At 47.1% G+C, this 21,136-nt stretch overlaps 1 protein-coding gene across 8 annotated transcripts in view; it reads left to right on the plus strand.

The window, feature by feature from the left end:
• Positions 1 to 21,136, plus strand: part of CREM (cAMP responsive element modulator) — a 119,584-nt gene that overhangs the window by 84,827 nt on the left and 13,621 nt on the right. For 2 of the 8 annotated variants that reach the window (XM_074405272.1, XM_074405271.1), the window contains exon 10: positions 17,366 to 17,464. The exons of 5 other annotated variants lie outside the window; for them this stretch is intronic. In XM_074405272.1, coding sequence (XP_074261373.1) covers positions 17,366 to 17,423 — 58 coding nt within the window. In that variant the 3' untranslated portion in view covers positions 17,424 to 17,464. Of the gene's footprint in view, positions 1 to 1,241; positions 1,417 to 17,365; positions 17,465 to 21,136 lie in introns of those variants that run through there. One more of the 8 variants, XM_074405270.1, reaches the window with a different exon arrangement.

Below are 21,136 nucleotides of genomic sequence, written 5' to 3' on the forward strand. Positions count from 1 at the left end.
TCATTCCCAGCCAGGAGGGCATGTCATTGTTGGCTTTCTTTAAAAGTATTTATTCTTCCTTCAGAGATGGAGCTCTGAATTTCTTTATTTATTTTTTTTTTTAAGACTGTCAGTTTCTCATCCAAGGCTGGAGTGCAGTGGTATGATCTCAACTCACTGCACTGCAGCCTCGGCCTCCCAGGTTCAAGAGATTCTCCTGCCTCCGCCTCCTGAGTAGCTGGGATTACAGGCATGTGCCACTACAACCAGCTCATTTTTCTATTTTTAGTAGAGACGAGGTTTCACCATGTTGGCCAAGCTGGGCTCAAACTCCCAGCCTCAAGCGATCCACCCACCTCGGCCTCCCAAAGTGCTAGGATTACAGACATGAGCTGCCTCCGCTGGCGGGAATTTCTTTTATCTCAATTTCTGTCATCTCTCCTACAGAGAAGATGGGGAAGGAAGATGAGGAAGAAAAAGGAAAGGGAAAGTCCGGGTTTCAGGCGCAGGGCAGGAGCGCCTCGCACTGTCGTCCCCTGCGTCAGCCGCTGTGTGTCAGCGGTGTGGCTGGGGTGGGTGGGCACGCAGAGGGGACAGGATCAGCAGACAAGATGCATGAAGTTGCAGGGGATGCTTGCTCCATGTTAGAATTCTGGAAAGAAGCAGGTGGGGGTTAAATAGGAAACTTCATGTGGGAAGTGGATTTTGAACTGGGCCTTGAAATGACTGACAGTGCTGGGTGTGGGGTGGGTGCTTGGGGATCACAGAGCACACACACTGTTGCAAGGAGCTGGGGTCTGGCGGACGGAGGAGCCCACGTTAGCGCTCACCCGAGTCAGCTTCATCTAAAAAGTGGGGGAGGACAAGGAACGTGTACACATGCATGTGTGTACTCCAGCTTGTAAAATAGGTTCTGTTACTTCAGAGGAAAGGGAGTCTATCCAATTACTTGGGACCACAAGCAACAGAAGTCCCCCTTCCCAAACCTAGTGGTTTAAACAAGAAGAAAATACACCACCTTGCAGAACAAGAAGTCCTTTGGTAGGAAGTCCCAGGCTTGCTAATTTAGTGACAACAATGGCATCGCGGCCGTCCTTCCTCCTCATTCTTTTCCTCTACCTGCTGCCTCCCCTGACCTTAATGTTGTGGCCACAGTCCCAGGCATCACAACTGGAAAAACAGCACCTTTTTTTGGGGGGGTGGGGCGGGGGAGGTACGTTATTATTATTATTATTATTATTATTATTATTATTTTATTTTAGACGGCGCCTCGCTCTGTCGCCCAGGCTGGAGTGCCGCCGTGCGATCTCGGCTCACTGCACCCTCCACCTGCCAGCACGAAGCCTGGGCTGAAAGGCCCCGGGCTGCTCCTGAGGATTCCGCCCTTAGGGTTGGGCCGCATCTGGCCGTCAACGTCGAATACAGCTGGGCTCTGGAAGAGCGGCGTGTAGACACCCGGGACGCCTGCGCCGGAGGGGAGGACCCGCTCGTGGGGGCTGGGGCTTGAGCCTCGCTCCCAGGCAGGCCCGGGGACTCTCGGCCTTGCTCGTGAGATGGGTCCCCGAAACCAAGCTTCTGCTACCAAATAGTGCCATGCGACAGCCTTACGGCAGGTTCCGCCTGGGACCTCTCCGCCGCAGAACCAGGGTGGGGGGAAGCTTTGCAGGCAGGAACCTTGTGCATGCCGCGCACCCGTGGGTGTGGAATCCCGAGCCCCGCGCACCCGTCCGTGTGGAATCCTGAGCCCCGCGCACCCGTGGGTGTGGGATCCCGAGCCCCGCGCACCCGTCCGTGTGGGATCCCGAGCCCCGCGCACCCGTCCGTGTGGAATCCTGAGCCCCGCGCACCCGTGGGTGTGGGATCCCGAGCCCCGCGCACCCGTCCGTGTGGAATCCTGAGCCCCGCGCACCCGTCCGTGTGGAATCTCGAGCCCCGCGCACCCGTGGGTGTGGGATCCCGAGCCCCGCGCACCCGTGGGTGTGGAATCCGGAGCCCCGCGCACCCGTCCGTGTGGAATCCCGAGCCCCGCGCACCCGTCCGTGTGGAATCCCGAGCCCCGCGCACCCGTCCGTGTGGAATCCCGAGCCCCGCGCACCCGTCCGTGTGGAATCCCGAGCCCCGCGCACCCGTCCGTGTGGAATCCCGAGCCTCGCGCACCCGTGGGTGTGGGATCCCGAGCCCCGCGCACCCGTCCGTGTGGAATCCCGAGCCCCGCGCACCCGTCCGTGTGGAATCCCGAGCCCCGCGCACCCGTCCGTGTGGAATCCCGAGCCCCGCGCACCCGTGGGTGTGGAATCCGGAGCCCCGCGCACCCGTCCGTGTGGAATCCCGAGCCCCGCGCACCCGTCCGTGTGGAATCCCGAGCCCCGCGCACCCGTGGGTGTGGAATCCGGAGCCCCGCGCACCCGTCCGTGTGGAATCCCGAGCCTCGCGCACCCGTGGGTGTGGGATCCCGAGCCCCGCGCACCCGTGCGTGTGGAATCCGGAGCTCTCACTGCATGTGCCTTTCTTTTAATCCTAAAAGTTTCAGAATCTGGACTGCTGGGTGTAGAAGTTAAATTGCTACTCCAGGATGAGGAGAGGCACTACCTTCCCTGTCAAGTGTAACTGGGTGCTGCACAACACTAAGTCATGTGAAATGGGAACATTAAGGAATTGAACTCCTGGTGGTATTTAAACGTGTGTGCGCACAAGGCGTGCTGGAACTGAGAACGTGGGCATGAGCAAGGCACTGCCCGGGAATGGCGGCCGTTTGAGCGCCTGATGCCCCGTTCCTCGTTCAACCACACTCGACAGTTTCTTCATACATGCTTATGTCCAGAACATGCTGTTTCCCATGTCCCGAACAGGACACCTTTAAACAATATGATGACTTGTGAAACCAACTTGATTGTTCTAGTCGACACCAAAAATAATTAGGCCGCTTTGACATGTGAGGCAGGCAGAGCTGTTGCCAGTTCGCGGGCCATAATGCAGTGACTATTGCATGGTGTTTACCGTGGTTCTCAGAAGCTCAGATGTGCTTTTTTTTTTTCCTTTTTCTTTTTCTTTCTTTCATTTTTTTTGAGATGGAGTGTCACTCTGTCACTCAGGCTGGAGTGCAGTAACACAATCTCGTCTCACTGCAACCTCTGCCTCCCGGGTTCAAGTGATTCTCCTGCCTCAGCCTCCTGAATAGCTGGGACTACAGGTGTGTGCCACCATGCCTGGCTAATTTTTGTATTTATAGTAGAGACAGGGTTTCTCCAAGTTGGCCAGGCTGGTCTCAAACTCCTGACCTCAGGTGATCTGCCCACCTCGGCCTACCAAAGTGCTTGGATTACAAGCAAGTGTTCATGCTGTTACCATTATCCTCCTGATCTGGTCATGCTTCATCTTTTCTAAGGTCATCTTAAAGACATAGACTTGATTCTGAACTGCTCAAGCATGGTATGTTTTATTTTTTATTTTTATTTATTTATTTATTTATTTTTGAGACGGAGTTTCACTCTTGTTACCCAGGCTGGAGTGCAATGGCACGATCTCGGCTCACCGCAACCTCCGCCTCCTGGGTTCAGGCAATTCTCCTGCCTCAGCCTCCTGAGTAGCTGGGATTACAGGCACACACCACCATGCCCAGCTAATTTTTTTTTGTATTTTTTTTTTTTAGTAGAGATGGGGTTTCACCATGTTGACCAGGATGGTCTCGATCTTTTGACCTCGTGATCCACCCGCCTCGGCCTCCCAAAGTGCTGGGATTACAGGCTTGAGCCACCGCGCCCGGCTAAGCATGGTATGTTTTAATCTTTATGCTTCGTGGGTATGTTTTTTTTCTATATACATCCATTTTCTTGGCTGGACATGGTGGCTCATGTCTGTAATCCCAGCTCTTTGGCAGGCTGAGGTGGGTGGATCACAAGGCCAGGAGTTCGAGACCAGTCTAGCCACCATAGTGAAACCCCATCTCTACTAAAAATACAAAAAATTACCTGGATGTGGTGGTGTGTGCCTGTATTTCCAGCTACTCGGGAGGCTGAGGCAGGCACCTCCAGGAGATGGAGGTTACAGTGAGCCAAGATTGTGCCATTGTACTCCAGCCTGGGCAATAGTGTGAGATTCCGCACAGTTGCGGAGAAATAAAAATAAAGATCAGCCTGGGCAACATAGTGGGACTGTCTCAAAAAAAAAAAAAAAATTAAGCAGATTAGCCAGGCATAGTGGTGCTCACCTATAGTCCAGCTACAATGTATACATCTTCAGGGCTATGTGATACGGAGTTTCCACAAAGAGACATAGGGGTCAGCATGTTCATTCATTCCTTCAAGCCAACAAGTGAGGCTGCATTTGTAAGACGTCCAGAAGCAGAGAGCGGAGCTGTGGGACCCGGGGCTGTGGCAGTGCTGACATTACCAGCACCGTCCTGGGCTTGCTTTCTCCCAGCTATGGAGCTCCCCGGATGCTACAGCCATGTAATCATGGCAGGCAAGGATAACAGCTACCATTTACAGAGCACTCCCCCTGTGCCTAGGGGCTTCCTCACAGCCCGGCAAGTGTTCATGCTGTTACCATTATCCTCATTTTGCAGACAAGAAAGCAAGCTTGGAGAAGTTCAGTAGCTTGCCAAAGGTCACATGGCTCAGGACCAAGCGCAGAACTGGGACAGGGAGCCTCTGTCCTGCGCCTGCGGATCTCATCCAGTCTGGACCCAAAGGCAGGAAAATGACAAGCACCTGCTGGCAATGACTCAAGTGGGTGGTGGCTGAAGAGAGAGAGCTCTGTGGCCTGAGTGGCTATGTGTGGGAACACCCAGACCTTCCTGTTCAGATGCACAAAAGCACATTTTCGCTTTTCTCTGGCTTTTCAAATCCCTGATGCTGACTGGGAAAAAAAATGACTCTACGTTTAAGGACTAGCTAGCTATTGGAACATCAAAGTCACAGCTGAGCTCACTGAAACAGAATCCTACAGCTAAAACAGGTCTCGATTGTGTAATTTTTTTTTTTGAGACAGGGTCTCACACCGTATCACCCAGGCTGAAGTGCAGTGGTACAATCTCGGTTCACTGCAATCTCTGCCTCCCAGGCTCAAGTAATTCTCCCACCTCAGCCTCCCAAGGAGCTGGAACTACAGGCACGCACCACTACACTTGGCTAATTTTTGTGGGGTTTTGTTTGTTTGTTTGTTTGTTTGTTTGTTTTGTAGAGAGAGACAGGGCTTCGCCATGTTGCCCAGGCTGGTCTTCAGTTCCTAGGCTCAAGTGATCCACCTGCCTCAGCCTCGCAAAGTACTGGGATTACAGGCATGAGCCACAGAGCCTGACCAACAGGTGGAATTTCCCTTCCGTTTTATAGAAAAGAAAACCAAATTTCAGATGGATTTACTTAAATATTTCCAGCTATTGGCAATGGACTAGAAATACTGAGATCTCTGAACTAGTGTGATAACCTGTGTATTTCTACGAGCCTCTGTTTTTCTATAAACTGGATTTACAGCCAGCTGTTGTGCAGCATAGCTTTCGGAAGAAGGATTTGTTCCTGTGATTTGAATGGACAGAAGCTGGAAGGAAAACCCTGTCACTTACTATGCCAAAGTCCAGCTGGTCTCTGTGACTGCTGGAGGTGACACAGGGACTCTGCCAGATCTTTCTCAGCCACCTCGCTTTATGAAGGGTGTTTGACCTGTGGCTCCGTCATTTTCTGGGACAAATGACTGTTAACCAGGTGTACGAGAGTTCTTGCTGTTCAGTGTTTGTGGAGCTCTCAGAAGCACCAATTCATAGCGGACCAGCATCAGGCTTGACTTAGGAATGAACTTTTAAATTCTTACCTTTTAAAACACAGTTCAGTACTGATACACTTTTTTTTTTTGAGACACAGTCACGCTCTGCCACCCAGTCTGGAGTGCAGTGGTGTGATCTTGGCTCACTGCAACCTCCGCCTCTTGGGTTTCAGTGATTCTCCTGCCTCAGCCTTCTGAGTAGCTGGGACTACAAGGCGCGCACCACCACGCCCAGCTAATTTTTTGTATTTTTAGTAGAGATGGGGTTTCACCATGTTGACCAGGCTGGTCTTGAACTCCTGGCCTCAGGTGATCCACTCACCTTGGCCTCCCAAAATGCTGGGATTACAGGCATAAGCCACTGTGCCCAACCACTACTGATAGACTTTGGAGGAGGTGAAAAGCCCAAATAAGGAGGCTCTGAATGAAAGTGCCTGTTCCGGGAGAGGATAGCGTGAGTGTGTCCGTCTGTGTCTTCCGTTCTGCATTCCATACCTCTGGAATTTTCATTCAAGAGGTCTGGGTATTTGTATTTTTCACCAGTTCCTTGCATATTTGTTTGTTTGCTTCTTTTTGAGACAGGGTCCGTTGCCCAGGCTGGAGTGCAGTGGTACAATCACGGATCACCTCAGCCTCCACCTCCTGGGCTGAAGCAATCCTCCTGCCTCAGCCTCCAGAATAGCTGGGATTACAGGCATGTGCCACCACCACGCTGAGTTCCTGGCATGTTTCTGAAGCACTCTAGTGTTGGAGAACACTGAACTCTTAGTTCTCCCTTTGAGTCATGGATGCTCTCACCCAGCGTTTATCTGGCACTTCGACTGTGTTTAATGTCACAGCCACAGCGCCACCTAGTGTATGTGTGACTTCCAACCGGCTTATTTTCTTGGAAACATTATTAGTCTATGAACACTTCCAAACTCATGGGTGGTATTCTTTTATGCCATGGGCTCTCCAAGTGTATGCCAAGCCCTATGGGGGTAAGGGAGTAAGGGAAGTCTTATCTGATCTATTTTAGTGAACTATGTGAGAGTAACTCTGGGGAGTCTTGGGTAAAGTGTGAGGGAGGGGCAATCATTTGACAAGGTTTGGGAATCCTTATAGATCTGTCTCTAAGACTACACAGTTACTTGCAAATAGAATGAATTATTTGACGTAAGAACCTTACACATTTCTTCCACGCCACATAATTTTAGCAAGTAAGTGACTTTAAAATAAATTCATCTTTTCTCAGTAAAATTACCAGTTTTGCTTTAAGTACATATGATGAGTTACTTCAGGTGGTTAGAACATAGCAGAAAATGAGGCCAGGCTTGGTGGCTCAGCCTATAATCCCAGCACTTTTTGGGAAGCCGAGCTGGGTGGATCACTTGAGGTCAGAAGTTCAAGACCAGCCTGGCCAACATGGGGAAACCCCATCTATACTAAAAATACAAAATTAGCTGGGTGTGGTGGTACGCACCTGTAGTCCCAGCTACTGGGGAGGCTGAGGCAGGAGATCGAACCGCTGCATTCCAGCCTGGGCAACAGAGTGAGACTCTGTCCAAAAAAAAAAAAAAAAAAAAAGAACATAGTGGAAAAGAGTCGAAGAGTTTTGCATATCATTCAGTCACGCCTGTGGGTGGCATTTTATTTCTTATCATAACCTGTTATCACAGTGTTGGTCTCATGGGAATTGGATGGGCATAACCATATCACTAGAAGTTTTTGACAGTTCTTGGAAAATAAGTATCATTGACTGGGGGAAGTGATATTTTTGTATTCTGAAAAGTATACATATTTTGTTGCTTAGTAATGCCGAGATCAGCATCTGTTTTGTTATTGTAGCTTGAAATATCAGGAAGATGCAGTTGGAGATGAAGGTGCTGATGGCATTTAGCAGTTGCTTAGAGGTTAGTGACCTGGTAACGATAATTACATTATATGCCTTTGAACAATTTTGATTCAGAGACTTTGGATATGTGAAATTTTGAATAAGATAATGTTAGAAATTCCAAATTTTAGAACATTAATCCATCTCAATATTAATTTGTTTAAAAATAAATACACATATATGTATACTTCTTTGGTCAGCCAGGATTTTTTTTTTAATTAGCCTTTTCCTCACATAACCAGCCAGTGTTAAAATAGATTTGATGCTATGAAGGATGGAGCTTTTAGGTGGTATAATTTTCTTTCCTGGCATGCATAGTTCTGACTTATCTCATTCATCCTTTTATTCAGATATCTGAATTGATGTAACCCAGCTGGATTTTATTGGAGTTTAGACCTAGAAGGGTGGAAGCCAAATCTTTTTCAAGGGTATAACGTCTTTCTAGTCAACTAACCTGACTTAACATCATTAAACGCTGGGTTGCTGTTGCTTCAGGAATACAGGATGGTGGCAGTTTTGGGGGCAGTGGGAGAAGTCGGAGTACCAGCTGAGTGCTTCGTAACAGGTAACACCCCATGTAACAACAGAGCAAAAAGACTGTTGCTGGGGGGCGCTTAGCAGAAAATCCACGGGAACTCGTCCACAGCTGGTATAGATTTCACCCACCAAAGCACACTGAGATTCGGTGTGGTTTCTTAGGGATTTTTCACTAAATGATTACTTGACTACTTCTAGAGCATCCCAAACATCCCTGTTTCATGACTGATTTCAAAATGAGTCAGGCAGTGATTATCTATTTATTTAAAAATCCATCCTGGTCAGGGGCAATGGCTCATGCCTGTAATCCCAGCACTTTGGGAGGCCAAGGCAGGCAGATCATGAGATCAGGAGTTCGAGACCAGCCTAAACAACATGGGGAAACCACCGTCTCTACTAAAAATGCAAAAATTGGCTGGGCGTAGTGGCACGTGCCTGTAATCCCAGCTACTCAGGAGGCTGAGGCAGGAGAATCGCTGGAACCCGGGAGGTGGAAGCTGCAATGAGCCGAGATCGCGCCACTGCACTTCAGCCTGGGCGATAGAGCGGGACTCCGTCTCAAAAAAAAAAAAAAAAAAAAAAAAAATTTACCCTGGATACAAAGAACTACAGCAAAACACCAACAGCCAAAGCCACAGGTGCTGTGAAGAGGAGAATGAACAGTAGTGTGTACTTGGCTTGAGGAACCGTGGCTGATAGCCACAAGACCTGCGTTCTGGTCCTAGCTTTTCTGTTAAAACTCCTGTGTCAGGCCGGACGCAGTGGCTCACATCTGTAACCCCAGCCCTTTGGGAAGCCAAGGTGGGCAGATCACAAAGTCAGGAGTTTGAGACCAGTCTGACCAACATGGTGATACCCCGTCTCTACTAAAATACAAAAATTAGCTGGATGTGATGACTCACGCCTGTAGTCCCAGCTACTCAGGAGGCTGAGGCAGGAGAATTGCCTGAACCCAGGAGGCGGAGGTTGCAGTGAGCTGAGATTGTGCCACCACACTCCAGCCTGGACGACAGAGCCAGACAGTGTCTTAAAAACAAACAAAAGGCCGGGCGCGGTGGCTCAGGCCTGTCATCCCAGCACTTTGGGAGGCTGAGGAGGGCAGATCACAAGGTCAAGAGATCGAGACCATCCTGGTCAACGTGGTGAAACCCCGTCTCTACTAAAAATACAAAAAATTAGCTGGGCGTGGTGGCGCGTGCCTGTAATCCCAGCTACTCAGGAGGCTGAGGCAGGAGAATTGCCTGAACCCAGGAGGCGGAGGTTGCGGTGAGCCGAGATTGCGCCATTGCACTCCAGCCTGGGTAACAAGAGCGAAACTCCGTCTCAAAAAACAAACAAAAAAAAGCAAGCAAACAAAAAACTCCTGTGTCACTTTGGCCAGGTCACTTGACCTCTGTTTGATTGGGAACCTCTGTTTTCTCCAGAGCTTGACATTTGTGACACTGTGATGAAATTCACAGTGAAATGCAAATTTCAGAGAAGAGTTCATCAGAGCTTATTTTTTCCCTGTGAACACGGCGTCTAGATTCTTAGAACTCAGATCATGAACCCATAAAATTGTCTTTTGGAATGTCTTCAACATTAATATTTTAAATAATCCATTCTGAGGATTGCCCAGCATTGAAGAGAAAAAAGCCTGAGACTGAAACTGGTCTGTGATGAAGGCAGGGACATCAGGGATGTCTACTTGGATTCTGGTAACCTAGATTAAGACTTTGACACGTGAAGACTTCACTTGGGCAAATGTTGTTTTACTTTGTTATTCATAAATGTGCCAAAACTGTGACTGACTGGAAATTTTCCACCACAAGAGTTTCCTCTGGCCTTCTCAACCTAACAGGGCTGCACCAAGTTAACAGAAATTATCACTGGCTCAGAAAAGGTTGTGGTTTTCAGAGTGCATTAGGAGGGTTCCTGTCCCATAACCCAGTTCATTATTTTAATATTCTTGAAAGAACTGAAGTAATGAAGGGAGAGGTTATATTTTCTTTAGAAGATTTTGCCATGTTATTTGAAAAGTTTTATTGACACTTTTTTCTTAGCAGAATAGCAATTAAATTGAAAAAATGTAAAATTGTACTTTAAAATGTACATTTTAAAATATTTTCAATTACCCTTTAATAAAGCTGAGGGGAAATAAATAATATAAAATATAGATGTGAAATATGTCATAAAAATCAAAGTTTATAAAACATGTTTACCAAAATGTATAACCAGGACGGGTGTGGTGGCTCACGCCTGTAATCCCAGAACTTTGGGAGGCTGGGGTGGGCAGATCAATTGAGGTCAGGAGTTCAAGACCAGCTTGGCCAACAATTGTGAAACCCTGCCTCTACTAAAAATAAAATAATTAGCCGGGCATGGTGGTGCGTGCCTGTAGTCCCAGCTACTTGGGAGGCTGAGGCAAAGGAATTGCTTAAACCTGGGAGGCGGAGGTTGCAGTGAGCTGAGATGGCACCCTTGTGCTCCAGCCTGGGTGACAGAGCAAGACTCCATCTCAAAACAAAACAAAACAAATGTGTAACCAGTATAAGGCTGGTTTAAAACAGTTTTAATATTTTTTATAGGAATGCATTTCTAGTTTGCTTATTAAAAATTGTGGTGTGAGTTTTAAAATTGTATATTCAATGGGTAAAGTGATTTTTAATATGTATTTTTTATTTCAATAGCTCTTGGAGTGTAAGTGGTTTTGGTTACATGAATGAATTGTATAGTGGTGAAGTCTGGAGATTTAGAGCACCTGTCACCCCAGGAATATGCATTGTACCCAAGGATAAAATGATTTGATAGGCTCAGTCATGATCGGTTTAAATAAGCTGATATTTGAAAATATTTCCTTATTCCTGGTGTTGGATAACTTCAAGTCCCTGAGACCCAGAACAAAGGCATTCCTGTCGTGAAAAGGCAGCTACATCTAGTGGTTGATGGCATTTTCACTGGAAAATTTGGTTTATGAAAAAAATCGTTCGTGGCTGTCTTTGCTGACATGCTGTGGTTGTACAGAGCATTACAGCTGATGTCGTATGTATGTGTAACTTAACTGAGGCATAACTTTCACACCGTAAAATTCACCCATTTTAACTGTACGATTCAATGATTTTTAACGACCGTACCAAGTTGTGTGATCGTCAGCACAATACAGATTCAGAACATGACCCCAGTAAGATAATTCGTTCCCATTTATAGTTAACCAATTATTTGGTTTTGTTTATTATTATGATTGTTTTTCTTTTAGAGACTGGATATCACTCTATCGCCCAGGCTAGAGTACAGTGGTGCAATCTTGGCTCATTACAGCCTCAAACTCCTGGAATCAAGTGATCCTCCCACGTCAGCCCCTTGATTAGCTGGGACTATAGGTATCCATCATGATACCTGGCTAATTTTTAAATTTTTAAATAAAAATAATGCCCAGGCTTTTCTCAAACTCCTGGCCTCAAGCAATTCTCCCGCCTTGGCCTCCCAAAATGCTAGGATCACAGGTGCAAGCCGCCGTATCCAGCCCCTTAGTTAGAGGACCCAGTTCAGCCAGGGCTGGATTCCTGATTTACAGAAACTGTGAGATAAATGCTGTGTCAAGCCTCTACATTTGGGGATGGTTCTGTAGCAATATGGAACGAATACACCTACTTGCCAAGCTAATCTAGCAATTTATAAAACTGAATACCCAGTCTACCAACAACAGAGACCAGTACTGTGTCCCTTCACTGGCACTATCCCCAGGGGAGAAGAGCCAGCCACCTGGGTCAATGACAGGGACTCTCTTCCACCTTAGAAGAGACAGAGACAGAAGGTTTGATCCACTGGCCTGGGATACCTCATAACTTTGCATCAGGCCTGGGACCCACGTTACAGCAAGGGAGGTGGGAGAGTGGCCCAGGAACACAGGACCCTGTGGTTCATCTTGTGGCGTGCAGCCACAAGGAGACTGTTTATTGCAACAATGTTTATAATAGAAAATTTTAGCCAGGCGTGGTGGCTCACACTTGTAATCCAAACACTTTGGGAGGATGAGATGGGTGGATCACCTGAGATCAGGAGTTCAAGACCAGCCTGGCCACTAAAAATACAAAATTACCTGGGTGTGGTGGCGCATGCCTGTAATCCCAGCTACTCAGGAGGCAAGGCTGGAGAATCGCTTGAACCCGTGAGGCAGAGGCGACAGTGAGCTGAGATTTCACCACTGCACTCCAGCCAGAATGACAAGAGTGAAACTCCGTCTCAAAAAGAGAAAAAGGGGAAATTTTGGAACCTGCGTCCTTCAGTAAGGAAGTGCTAACTGTGGTTTACTCATACGAAGCAATGCTGCTCGGCAGCTGGAATGCATGAATTCGAGTTACGTGGATGCAAAGGAACAAGCCTGGACCATGTGTCCCATAAGAAAAAAACTGCAGAGCTGGGCGAGGTGGCTTATGCCTCTAATCCCAGCACTTTGGGAGGCTGAGACTTGTGGACTGTTTGAGGCCAGGAGTTCGAGACCAGCCTGGGCACATGGCAAAACCCTGTTTCTACTAAAAATACAAAAATTAGCCGGGTGTGTGGCGCACCCCTGTGGTCCCAGCTATTCCCGAGGCTGAGGTAGGAGGATCCCTTGAGCTCCGGGGTTAGAGGCTGCAGTGAACCAAGACCATGTCACTGCACTCCAGTCTGGGCAAAGGACGAAGGAGTGAGACTGTCTCAAAAAAAAAAAAAGCCAGTTCTGCTCGCTTTTGCGCTCTCTGCTGCCTAGCTCGCAAGCATAATGGCTGAGGAGGATCCAGGCCATCCTAAAGCGTGAGGTGACCTTGATGACAGGTCGCGCCCTGAGGATGGACAGGCAGAAACAGCCTTGTAACACCCAGCCTATCTGCCGTTTTTAAAAAATTACTGGGCCAGGGCCAGTGGCTCATGCCTCTAATCCCAGCACTTTGGGAGGCCAAGGCGGATAGATCACAAGGTCAGGAATTCAAGACCATCCTGGCTAACAGGGTGAAACCCCGTCTCTACTAAATACAAAAAAATTAGCCAGGTGTAGTGGCGTGTACCTGTAGTCCCAGCTACTCGCTGAGGCAAGAGAATCGCTTGCATTCAGGAGGTGGAGGTTGCAGTGAGCTGAGATCGAGCCATTGCACTCCAACCTGGGCAACAGAGCGAGACTCCATCTTGAAAGAAAGAAAGAAAGGAAGGAAGGAAGAGAAAGAACGATTATTAAGGGTTAACAACAGTGAGTACAATACTTTGGGATAAAATATACCCGAATATTAATACAGTATCTCCTTAAAAATCATTGAAAACCATACAGTTATTTTATAGCCACTATTAGAAGGTGGGAAGGTTTATATTTTCTTTATAGCTGCATCAGAATCCTTTGAGAGGAAAAAAATCCTGTTTCTGTTGGGAAAATCCATTTGCGTGCTTGGGGTGGAAGCTGCTTCCCTAGAGCCTGGGTATTGGCCACCCCCAGGTTTGGGGAAGCTGAAAACTCCCGTGCATGGGAGAGGAGGGAATTGTGTAACCCCAGGGTTCCGTTCTGTGGGAGGTGGAAGTCTGAGGCAGGGATTGGCTGTGCGGTAAAGGCCTCCCTGGGCTCCTACGTGTTCACAGCTCACAGAGTGTGAACGTGAGCATGTGAGGGTGTGCACGCCAACTCTCACAGCACAAACGCAGGGCCAAGTAGAGGCAGTAGGAGCAGTGGCAGAAACAAGGGGCCGGGCTGCCCCCAGCTTCTTGATTCCATTTTGGGGCTCCTCCTGACAGCCTTAGAGATCAATGACCCTGGGACGCAGCCGGAAGTTCCTTCTCACTATGGCTGCCAAACCAATGGACCCAGGTGCAGACAGTGGGAAAGTATTACAGATCAATTTCATTTCTAAATATGAGGGCCAAAATTCCGAATCAAATATTCATCAAGATAATTTAGAAGCACATTTAAATAGTAATATAGATAAGCTAAGTGAGGTTCATCTCAGGAACACAAAAATTTAAAAACTGTAAATGCAAAAATGTTAAGAAATCTGTGAATGTAACTCATATTCATTTGTTAAGAAGGAAAAATACGATGATCTCCATCGATGCCAGAAAACTGGAGCCACTTTCTCCAGCTTTCCTTCCCGCCGGGAGGAAACAAAATGGCAAGGGGACGGCTGTGATTTCTGTTCTCGTGCAAAACTCATCCTTGCATCCTGTATGTTTGACCCGCCTCTTTCTTGTTGGGTATATTAGGGTGATACTTAAGGAATTCCACCCCCCGCCCCAACTCACCTCCGTTCCTTTTTATTTTTTTTAATTAAAAAAAATTTTTTTTTTGAGACAAGGTCTTCGTCTGTGGCCCAGGCTGGAATACAGTGGTGCGATCTCGGCTCACTGCAGCCTCTGCTTCCCAGGCTCAAGCAATTCTCCTGCCTCAGCCTCCCGAGTGGCTGGGATCATTAAGAGACAAAGCATGCACATCTATCAACATGCACAGAGGAAAATCATAGAGTGATTGCCCCCGCTTCCCCAAGGAGCTCAGACGCTTTTCTGCCTTGTTTTTTTTTTTTTTTTTTTTTTTTTAAGTTTCGAGACGGAGTCTTGCCCCATTGCTCAGGCTGGAGTGCAGTGGCACAATCTCAGCTCACTGCAACCTCCACCTCCCAGCTTCAAGTGATTCTCATGCCTCAGCATCCGGAGTAGCTGGGAATACAGGTGCCCACCAGTGCACCTGGCTAATTTTTTGTATTTTTAGTAGAGATGGGGTTTGGCCATGTTGGCCAGGCTGGTTTTGAACTCCTGACTTCAAGTGATCCACCTGCCTGGGCCTCCCAAAGTGCTGGGATTATAGGCATGAGCCATCAGGCCTGGTCTTTTCTACAATTTTGATATTACAGAAAGAATGGGGACTCAGAGCATAGCCCCAAAAAGGCGATGGTGGCAAGACAGGTTATGGAAAGGAGAGAAGAGGGTGCCTGGCTAGCAAAGGAGGTCTTACTATGCAGCTGAAACCTCACAGGTAGCAGCCCTCAGAGAGAAAAGGTGGGAAATGTTCCTTTCAGACCTTGAGAGATGTCACACTCTGTTCATCTTTCCTAGATCTGGACCAGGTAGGACCTCAGACGGCCTGGCTGCAGGGATACAGATTTGCTCTACAGATCCAAAGCTCCACACAAAAGACAGCTTTGCAAGGCTGCTTGGCTCTCTGAAGAGCTATCTCAAAATATGCCAACAAAGTATATTTTGGGGCAAAATATTTTGGTTTCCTATAATATCTCAGGGTCTTTGGAGCTTAAAATCAAGTTATCTGACCAGACCTGTGATCTGATTTTTTTTGAGAACTTAGAAGAAAACTTAGAATGAAAAAAACAAGAACAGACCGTGGGAATGTGGAGAAATGAGAGGCTGGAGTTGGATGTTTGGCTTCTCAGAATCCTCACTTAACAAATGAGGAATAAAACACTGTATGTATAGTGTATGTCTCTATGTACAGATACTCAGAGTTGCCAACTTAATGCATTTGGGACATTCTTAGGTTTAAAAGAATTTTTTTTTAATCTGAAATTTAAATATTACTGAGTGTCCTGTAATTTTTTTCTTTTTGCTAAACCTGGAAAGCTTAGTAATTTTAAACAAAAAATTAAATGTAATGTTTGCTAAAACATAGACTTTATTAATCAATTTCAATCATTGCTCCCAAAACCTTCCCAGGAGAAATTACTGTTTTAAAAGAGGCCCGATGGGTTTAAGTGGCACTGCCTAAAATTTGCTAACTGACCTCTAGGGGGAGCCAAATTGATAAAGGAACCGAAGTGACGTCCTAGATCCAGTGTTTCCCTCCCTCCCTCCCTCCCTCCCTCCTTCCCTCCCTTTCTGTCTCTCTTTCTCTTTCTTTCTCTTCTTTCTTTCCTTCTTTCTTTCTTTCTTTCTTTCTTTCTTTCTTTCTTTCTTTCTTTCTTTCTTTCTTTCTTTCTTTCTTTCTTTCTTTCCCTCCCTCCCTCCCTCCCTCCCTCCCTCCCTCCCTCCCTCTCTCCCTCCCTTCCTTTCCTTTTTCTTTTTTCCTTTGATGGAGTCTTGCTCTGTCGCCCAGGCTGGAGTGCAATGGCGCAATCTTGGCTCACTGCAATCGCCGCTTCCTGGTTTCAAGTGCTTCTCCTGTCTCAGCCTCCTGAGCAGCTGGGATTACAGGCACATGCCAACACCCCTGGCTAATTTTTTCTAATATTTTAGTAGACATGGGGTTTACTAAAGAGACTTTAGAGACATCTAATGTTTTTAGTAGGCATGGGGTTTCGCCATGTTGGCCAGACTGGTCTTGAACTCCTGACCTCAAGGGATCCGCCTGCTTCGGCATTCCAAAGTGCTGGGATTACAGGCGTGAGCCACCACACCCAGCCTGGATTTGTCTTAAATCATTATTTCAAAATGAGCCCTATGCGAGATGTAATCACTTATCTAAAATAAATATTTTTTACTTCCTTAAAATAGCATAGCCTATTTAATGCTTTTTTTTTTTTTTTTTTTTTTTTTTTGAGACGGAGTCTTGCTTTTGTTGCCCAGGCTGGAGTGCAGTGGTGCGATTTCGGCTCACTGCAACTTCTGCCTTCCTGGGTTCAAGAGATTCTCCAGCCTCAGCCTCCTGAGTGGCTGGGATTACAGGTGCATGCCCTCATGCCTGGCTAATTTCTTTTTTCTTGTATTTTTAGTAGACACAGGATTTCACCATGTTGGCCAGGCTAGTCTCAAACTCCTGACCTTGTGATCTGCTGGCTTTGGCCTCCCAAAGTGTTGGAATTACAGGTGTGAGCCACCTCGCCAGGCCTTAATGCTTTTTAAAAAGTAACAATGAGTATTCTTCAAGGAAAGAGTCCTTTTCGTTAAACCTTTCCACGTGCCAGGGAACCCAGATGGGGCAGGAATAAGAGTGGGTGCAGGCTCCCAGGAGCCACCTGATAAGGAATTCTGAGACTGATTATGTAATATGTTGAACTTAAAATATAAACAAGAATGTAATTCTGAAGGTGGCTACTGAGTCTTTGAGAAAAACACCAGGCAAGTTGTAGGAAATCTCCAGAATGTCCTCTTGACCCCTGAGACGTCTCCCCATGGGGCATCCTCCCCACCCAGCATTGTTTGACTAGAGGAGAAACGTTCCCTGCCGTGACCTGGAAGGGAAAAGCTCTTCCTGTTTTCCCTTCTGCTTCCAGGAGCTCCCTTGCACTCCGGTTTAAAGTACATTTCCATTATCCTTTAATTTTTTTTTTTTCAAAGGATCATCCATAGCTTAAAAACGATGCCATTAGGTCAAGGATCCAAGATGGCCAAATAGGAAGAGCTCCGGAGTGCAGTTCCCAGTGAGAACAGCAGAGGGTGAGTGAACACTGCATTTCCAAACAGGTTTTCACTGCCCACAGACCAGGAGGTTCCCGGGCCAAAAGCACCAGGAGTTTTTAGCAGAGGTTTCAGCTGGTGCTGGGTGGGTGCAAAGAAACTCACACAAGTCTGGGCGGCTGTTTTGACTGGCACCTGGAACACCTGGGAGACAGACAGGGAGGGGCAGAGACAGGGAGCCAGGTGATCTGGCTCAGCGGGTACCACCCCCACAAAACAAGCAATCTGAAACGCTCTGGATTGAGAGTTTCACAGCAAGTGCAGCTGAACCCAGGATGGCCGAGCTCAGTGGGGGGAAGGGCGTCCCCCATGACCCAGGCACTTCACAGGCAGCTCAGTAGTGCCTCTGCTGGCACACTGACTAGACTACTCCCTGCCGGGCAGGGCATCTATGAAAAGAGGCAGCAGCATGACAAGAACTTACAAATAAAGCCGACCTTCCTAGGACAGAGCACCTGGGAAAAGAGGTGGTTATGAGTTCCGCTGCAGCAGACTTAAAAGTACCTGCCCAGCGGCTGGGCTCGGTGGCTCACGCCTGTAATCCCAGCACTTTGGGAGGCTGAGGAGGGTGGATAACGAGGTCAAGAGATCGAAACCATCCTGGACAACATGGTGAAACCCTGTCTCTACTAAAAAATACAAAAATTAGCTGGGCGTGGTGGCAGGTGCCTGTAGTCTCAGCTACTCAGGAGGCTGAGGCAAGAGAATTACTTGAACCCGGAGGCGGAGGTTGCAGTAAGCCGAGATTGTGCCACTGCACTCCAGCCTGGCGCCTGGCAACAGACCAAGACTCTGTCTCAAAATAAATAAATAAATAAAATAAAATAAAATAAAAGTACCTGTCCAGCAGCTCTGGGAATGATGGAGCTCCCAGCACAGCACTTGAGCTCCTGTAAGGGACAGACTGTCTCCTCAAGCAACTCCCCGACCCCCATATACCCAAACAGACACCTCATAAAGGAGAGCTCAGGCCGATATCTGGTGAGTACCCTTCTGGGACAAGGATAGCAGAGGAAGAAACTGGCAGCAACCCTTCCTGTTCTGCAGCCCCCACAGGTGATCCCCAGGCAAGCAGGGTCTGGAGTGGACCTCCAGTGGTCCTGCAGCAGAGGGACCTGACTGTTAGAAGGAAAACTAAGAAACAGAAAGAAATACTTCAACATCAACAAAAAGTACATCTACTTAGAGACCCCATCTGAAACTCACCAACTACAAAGCCCACAGGTAGATAAAGCCATTGAGATGGGAAGAAACCAGCACAAAAAGGATGAAAATACCGAAAACCAGAACGCCTCTCCACTTCCAAAGGATCACAACTTCTTACCAGCTAGGGATCAAAGATGAATGGAGAATGAATCTGATGAATTGACAGAAACAGGCTTCAGAAGGTAGGTAATAACAAACTTCTCAGAGCTAAAAGAACATGTTCTAACCCAATGCAAATAAACTAAGAACCTAGAAAAAAGGTTAGATGAGATGCTAACTAGAATAAACAGCTTAGAGAAGAATATAAACGACTTGATGGAGCTGAAAAACACAGCACGAGAACTTAGTGAAGCATACACAAGCTTCAATAGCCAAATCAACCAAGCAGAAGAAAGGATATCAGAGATTGAAGATCAACTCAATGAAATAAAATGAGAAGGCAACAATAGAGAAAAAAAGAGCAAAAAGAAATGAACAAAGCCTTCAAGAAATATGATGGTATTATGTGAGAAGACTTAATCTACATCTGATAGGTGTACCTGAATGTGACAGAGGAATGAATCCAAGCTGGGAAACACTCTTCAGGATATTATCCAGCAGAACTTCCCCAACCTACCAAGGCAGGCCATCGTTCAAGTCCAGGAATACAGAGAACACCACAAGGTATTCCTCAAGAAGAGCAACCCCAAGACACATAATCGTCAGATTCACCAGGGTTGAAATGAAAGAGAAAATGGTAAGGGCAGCCAGAGAGAAAGGTTGGGTTACCCACAAAGCGAAGCCCATCAGATTCACAGCGGCTCTCTCTGCAGAAACCCTACAAGCCAGAAAAGCATGGGGGCCAATATTCAACATCCTTAAAGAAAAGAACTTTCAACCCAGAATTTCATATCCAGCCAAACTAAGCCTCATAAGCGAAGGAGAAAGAAAATCCTTTATGGACAAGCAATTGCTGAGAGATATCGTCACCACCAGGCCTGCCTTACAAGAGCTCCTGAAAGAAGCACTAAACAAGGAAAGGAACAACCAGCACCAGCCACTCCAAAAACATACCAAATGGTAAAGACCAGCAACACAATGAAGAAAATGCATCAACTAATGGGCAAAACATCCAGCTACCATCAAAATGGCAGGATCAAATTCACACATAACAATGTTAACCTTAAATGTAAATGGGCTAAATGCCTCAATCAAAAGACACAGACTGGCAAATTGGATAAAAAGTCAAAACCCATTGGTGTGCTGTATTCACAAAACCCATTTCACATGCAAGGACACACAGGCTCAAAATAAAGGGATGGAGGAAGATTTATCAAGCAAATGAAGAGAAAAAAAAAAAAGCAGGAGTTGCAATTCTAGTCTCTGATAAAATGGACTTTAAACCAGGCGTCCCCAAACTACAGCCCGCGGGCCGCATGCGGCCCCCTGAGGCCATTTATCCGGCCCCCTGCCGCACTTGAGGAAGGGGCACCTCTTTCAGTGGTGGGCAGTGAGAGGAGCACAGTATGTGGTGGCCCTCCAATGGTCTGAGGGACAGTGAACTGGCCCCCTGTGTAAAACGTTTGGGGACGCCTGCTTTAAACCAACAAAGATCAAAAGAGACAAAGAAGGACATTACATAATGGTAAAAGGATCAATGCAACAAAAAGAGCTAACGATCCTAAATATATACACACCCAATACAGGAGCACCCAGATACATAAGGCAAGTTCTTAATGACTTACAAAGAGACTTAGACTCCCACACAATAATAGTGGGAGACTTTAACACTCCACTGTCAGTATTAGACAGATCAACAAGACAGAAAATTAGCAAGGATATCTAGGACTCAAACTCAGAACTGGACCAAGCAGACCTAATAGATATCTACAGAAATCTCCACCCCAAATCCACAGAATATACATTCTTCTCAGCACCGCATGGCACGTACTCTAAAATTGACCACATAATTGGAAGTAAATCACTCCTCAGCAAATGCAAAAAGTAGCCAGGCATGGTGGCACATGCCTGTGATCCCAGCTACTCTTGAGGCCGAGGCAGGAAACTCACTGGAACCTGGGAGGCAGAGGTTGCTGTGAGCTGAGATTGCACCACTGCATTCCAGCCTGGGTGACAGAGCAAAATGCCATTGCAAATAAAAAAAAAAAAAGAAAAGAAGGAATCTATTTAGCAAGGAAAAAGCTCGGGAAGTAAACTGATCTATAGACATCTGTGAAATAGGATCCTTGAGGGTGAGGATAAAAATCAGGGTTTTCAGGGTATTCTAGGTTTTCTGAAGCTGTGTCCTTTCTCCATTCAACTCATCTTTCTTCCACCCAAATTGACAGAGCAAACCATTGAAGAATGCCAAGTCTAACCTCTAATTATCATGGGGGTGGAGGGGGAGGAGATGGTGCACCCTGCCCAGAGCACCAGGAGCCCGAGGGAAGTCAGGGGAGGCCGGGG

The sequence above is a fragment of the Saimiri boliviensis genome, chromosome 8, assembly GCF_048565385.1.
Source record: "Saimiri boliviensis isolate mSaiBol1 chromosome 8, mSaiBol1.pri, whole genome shotgun sequence".
NCBI lineage: Eukaryota > Metazoa > Chordata > Mammalia > Primates > Cebidae > Saimiri > Saimiri boliviensis.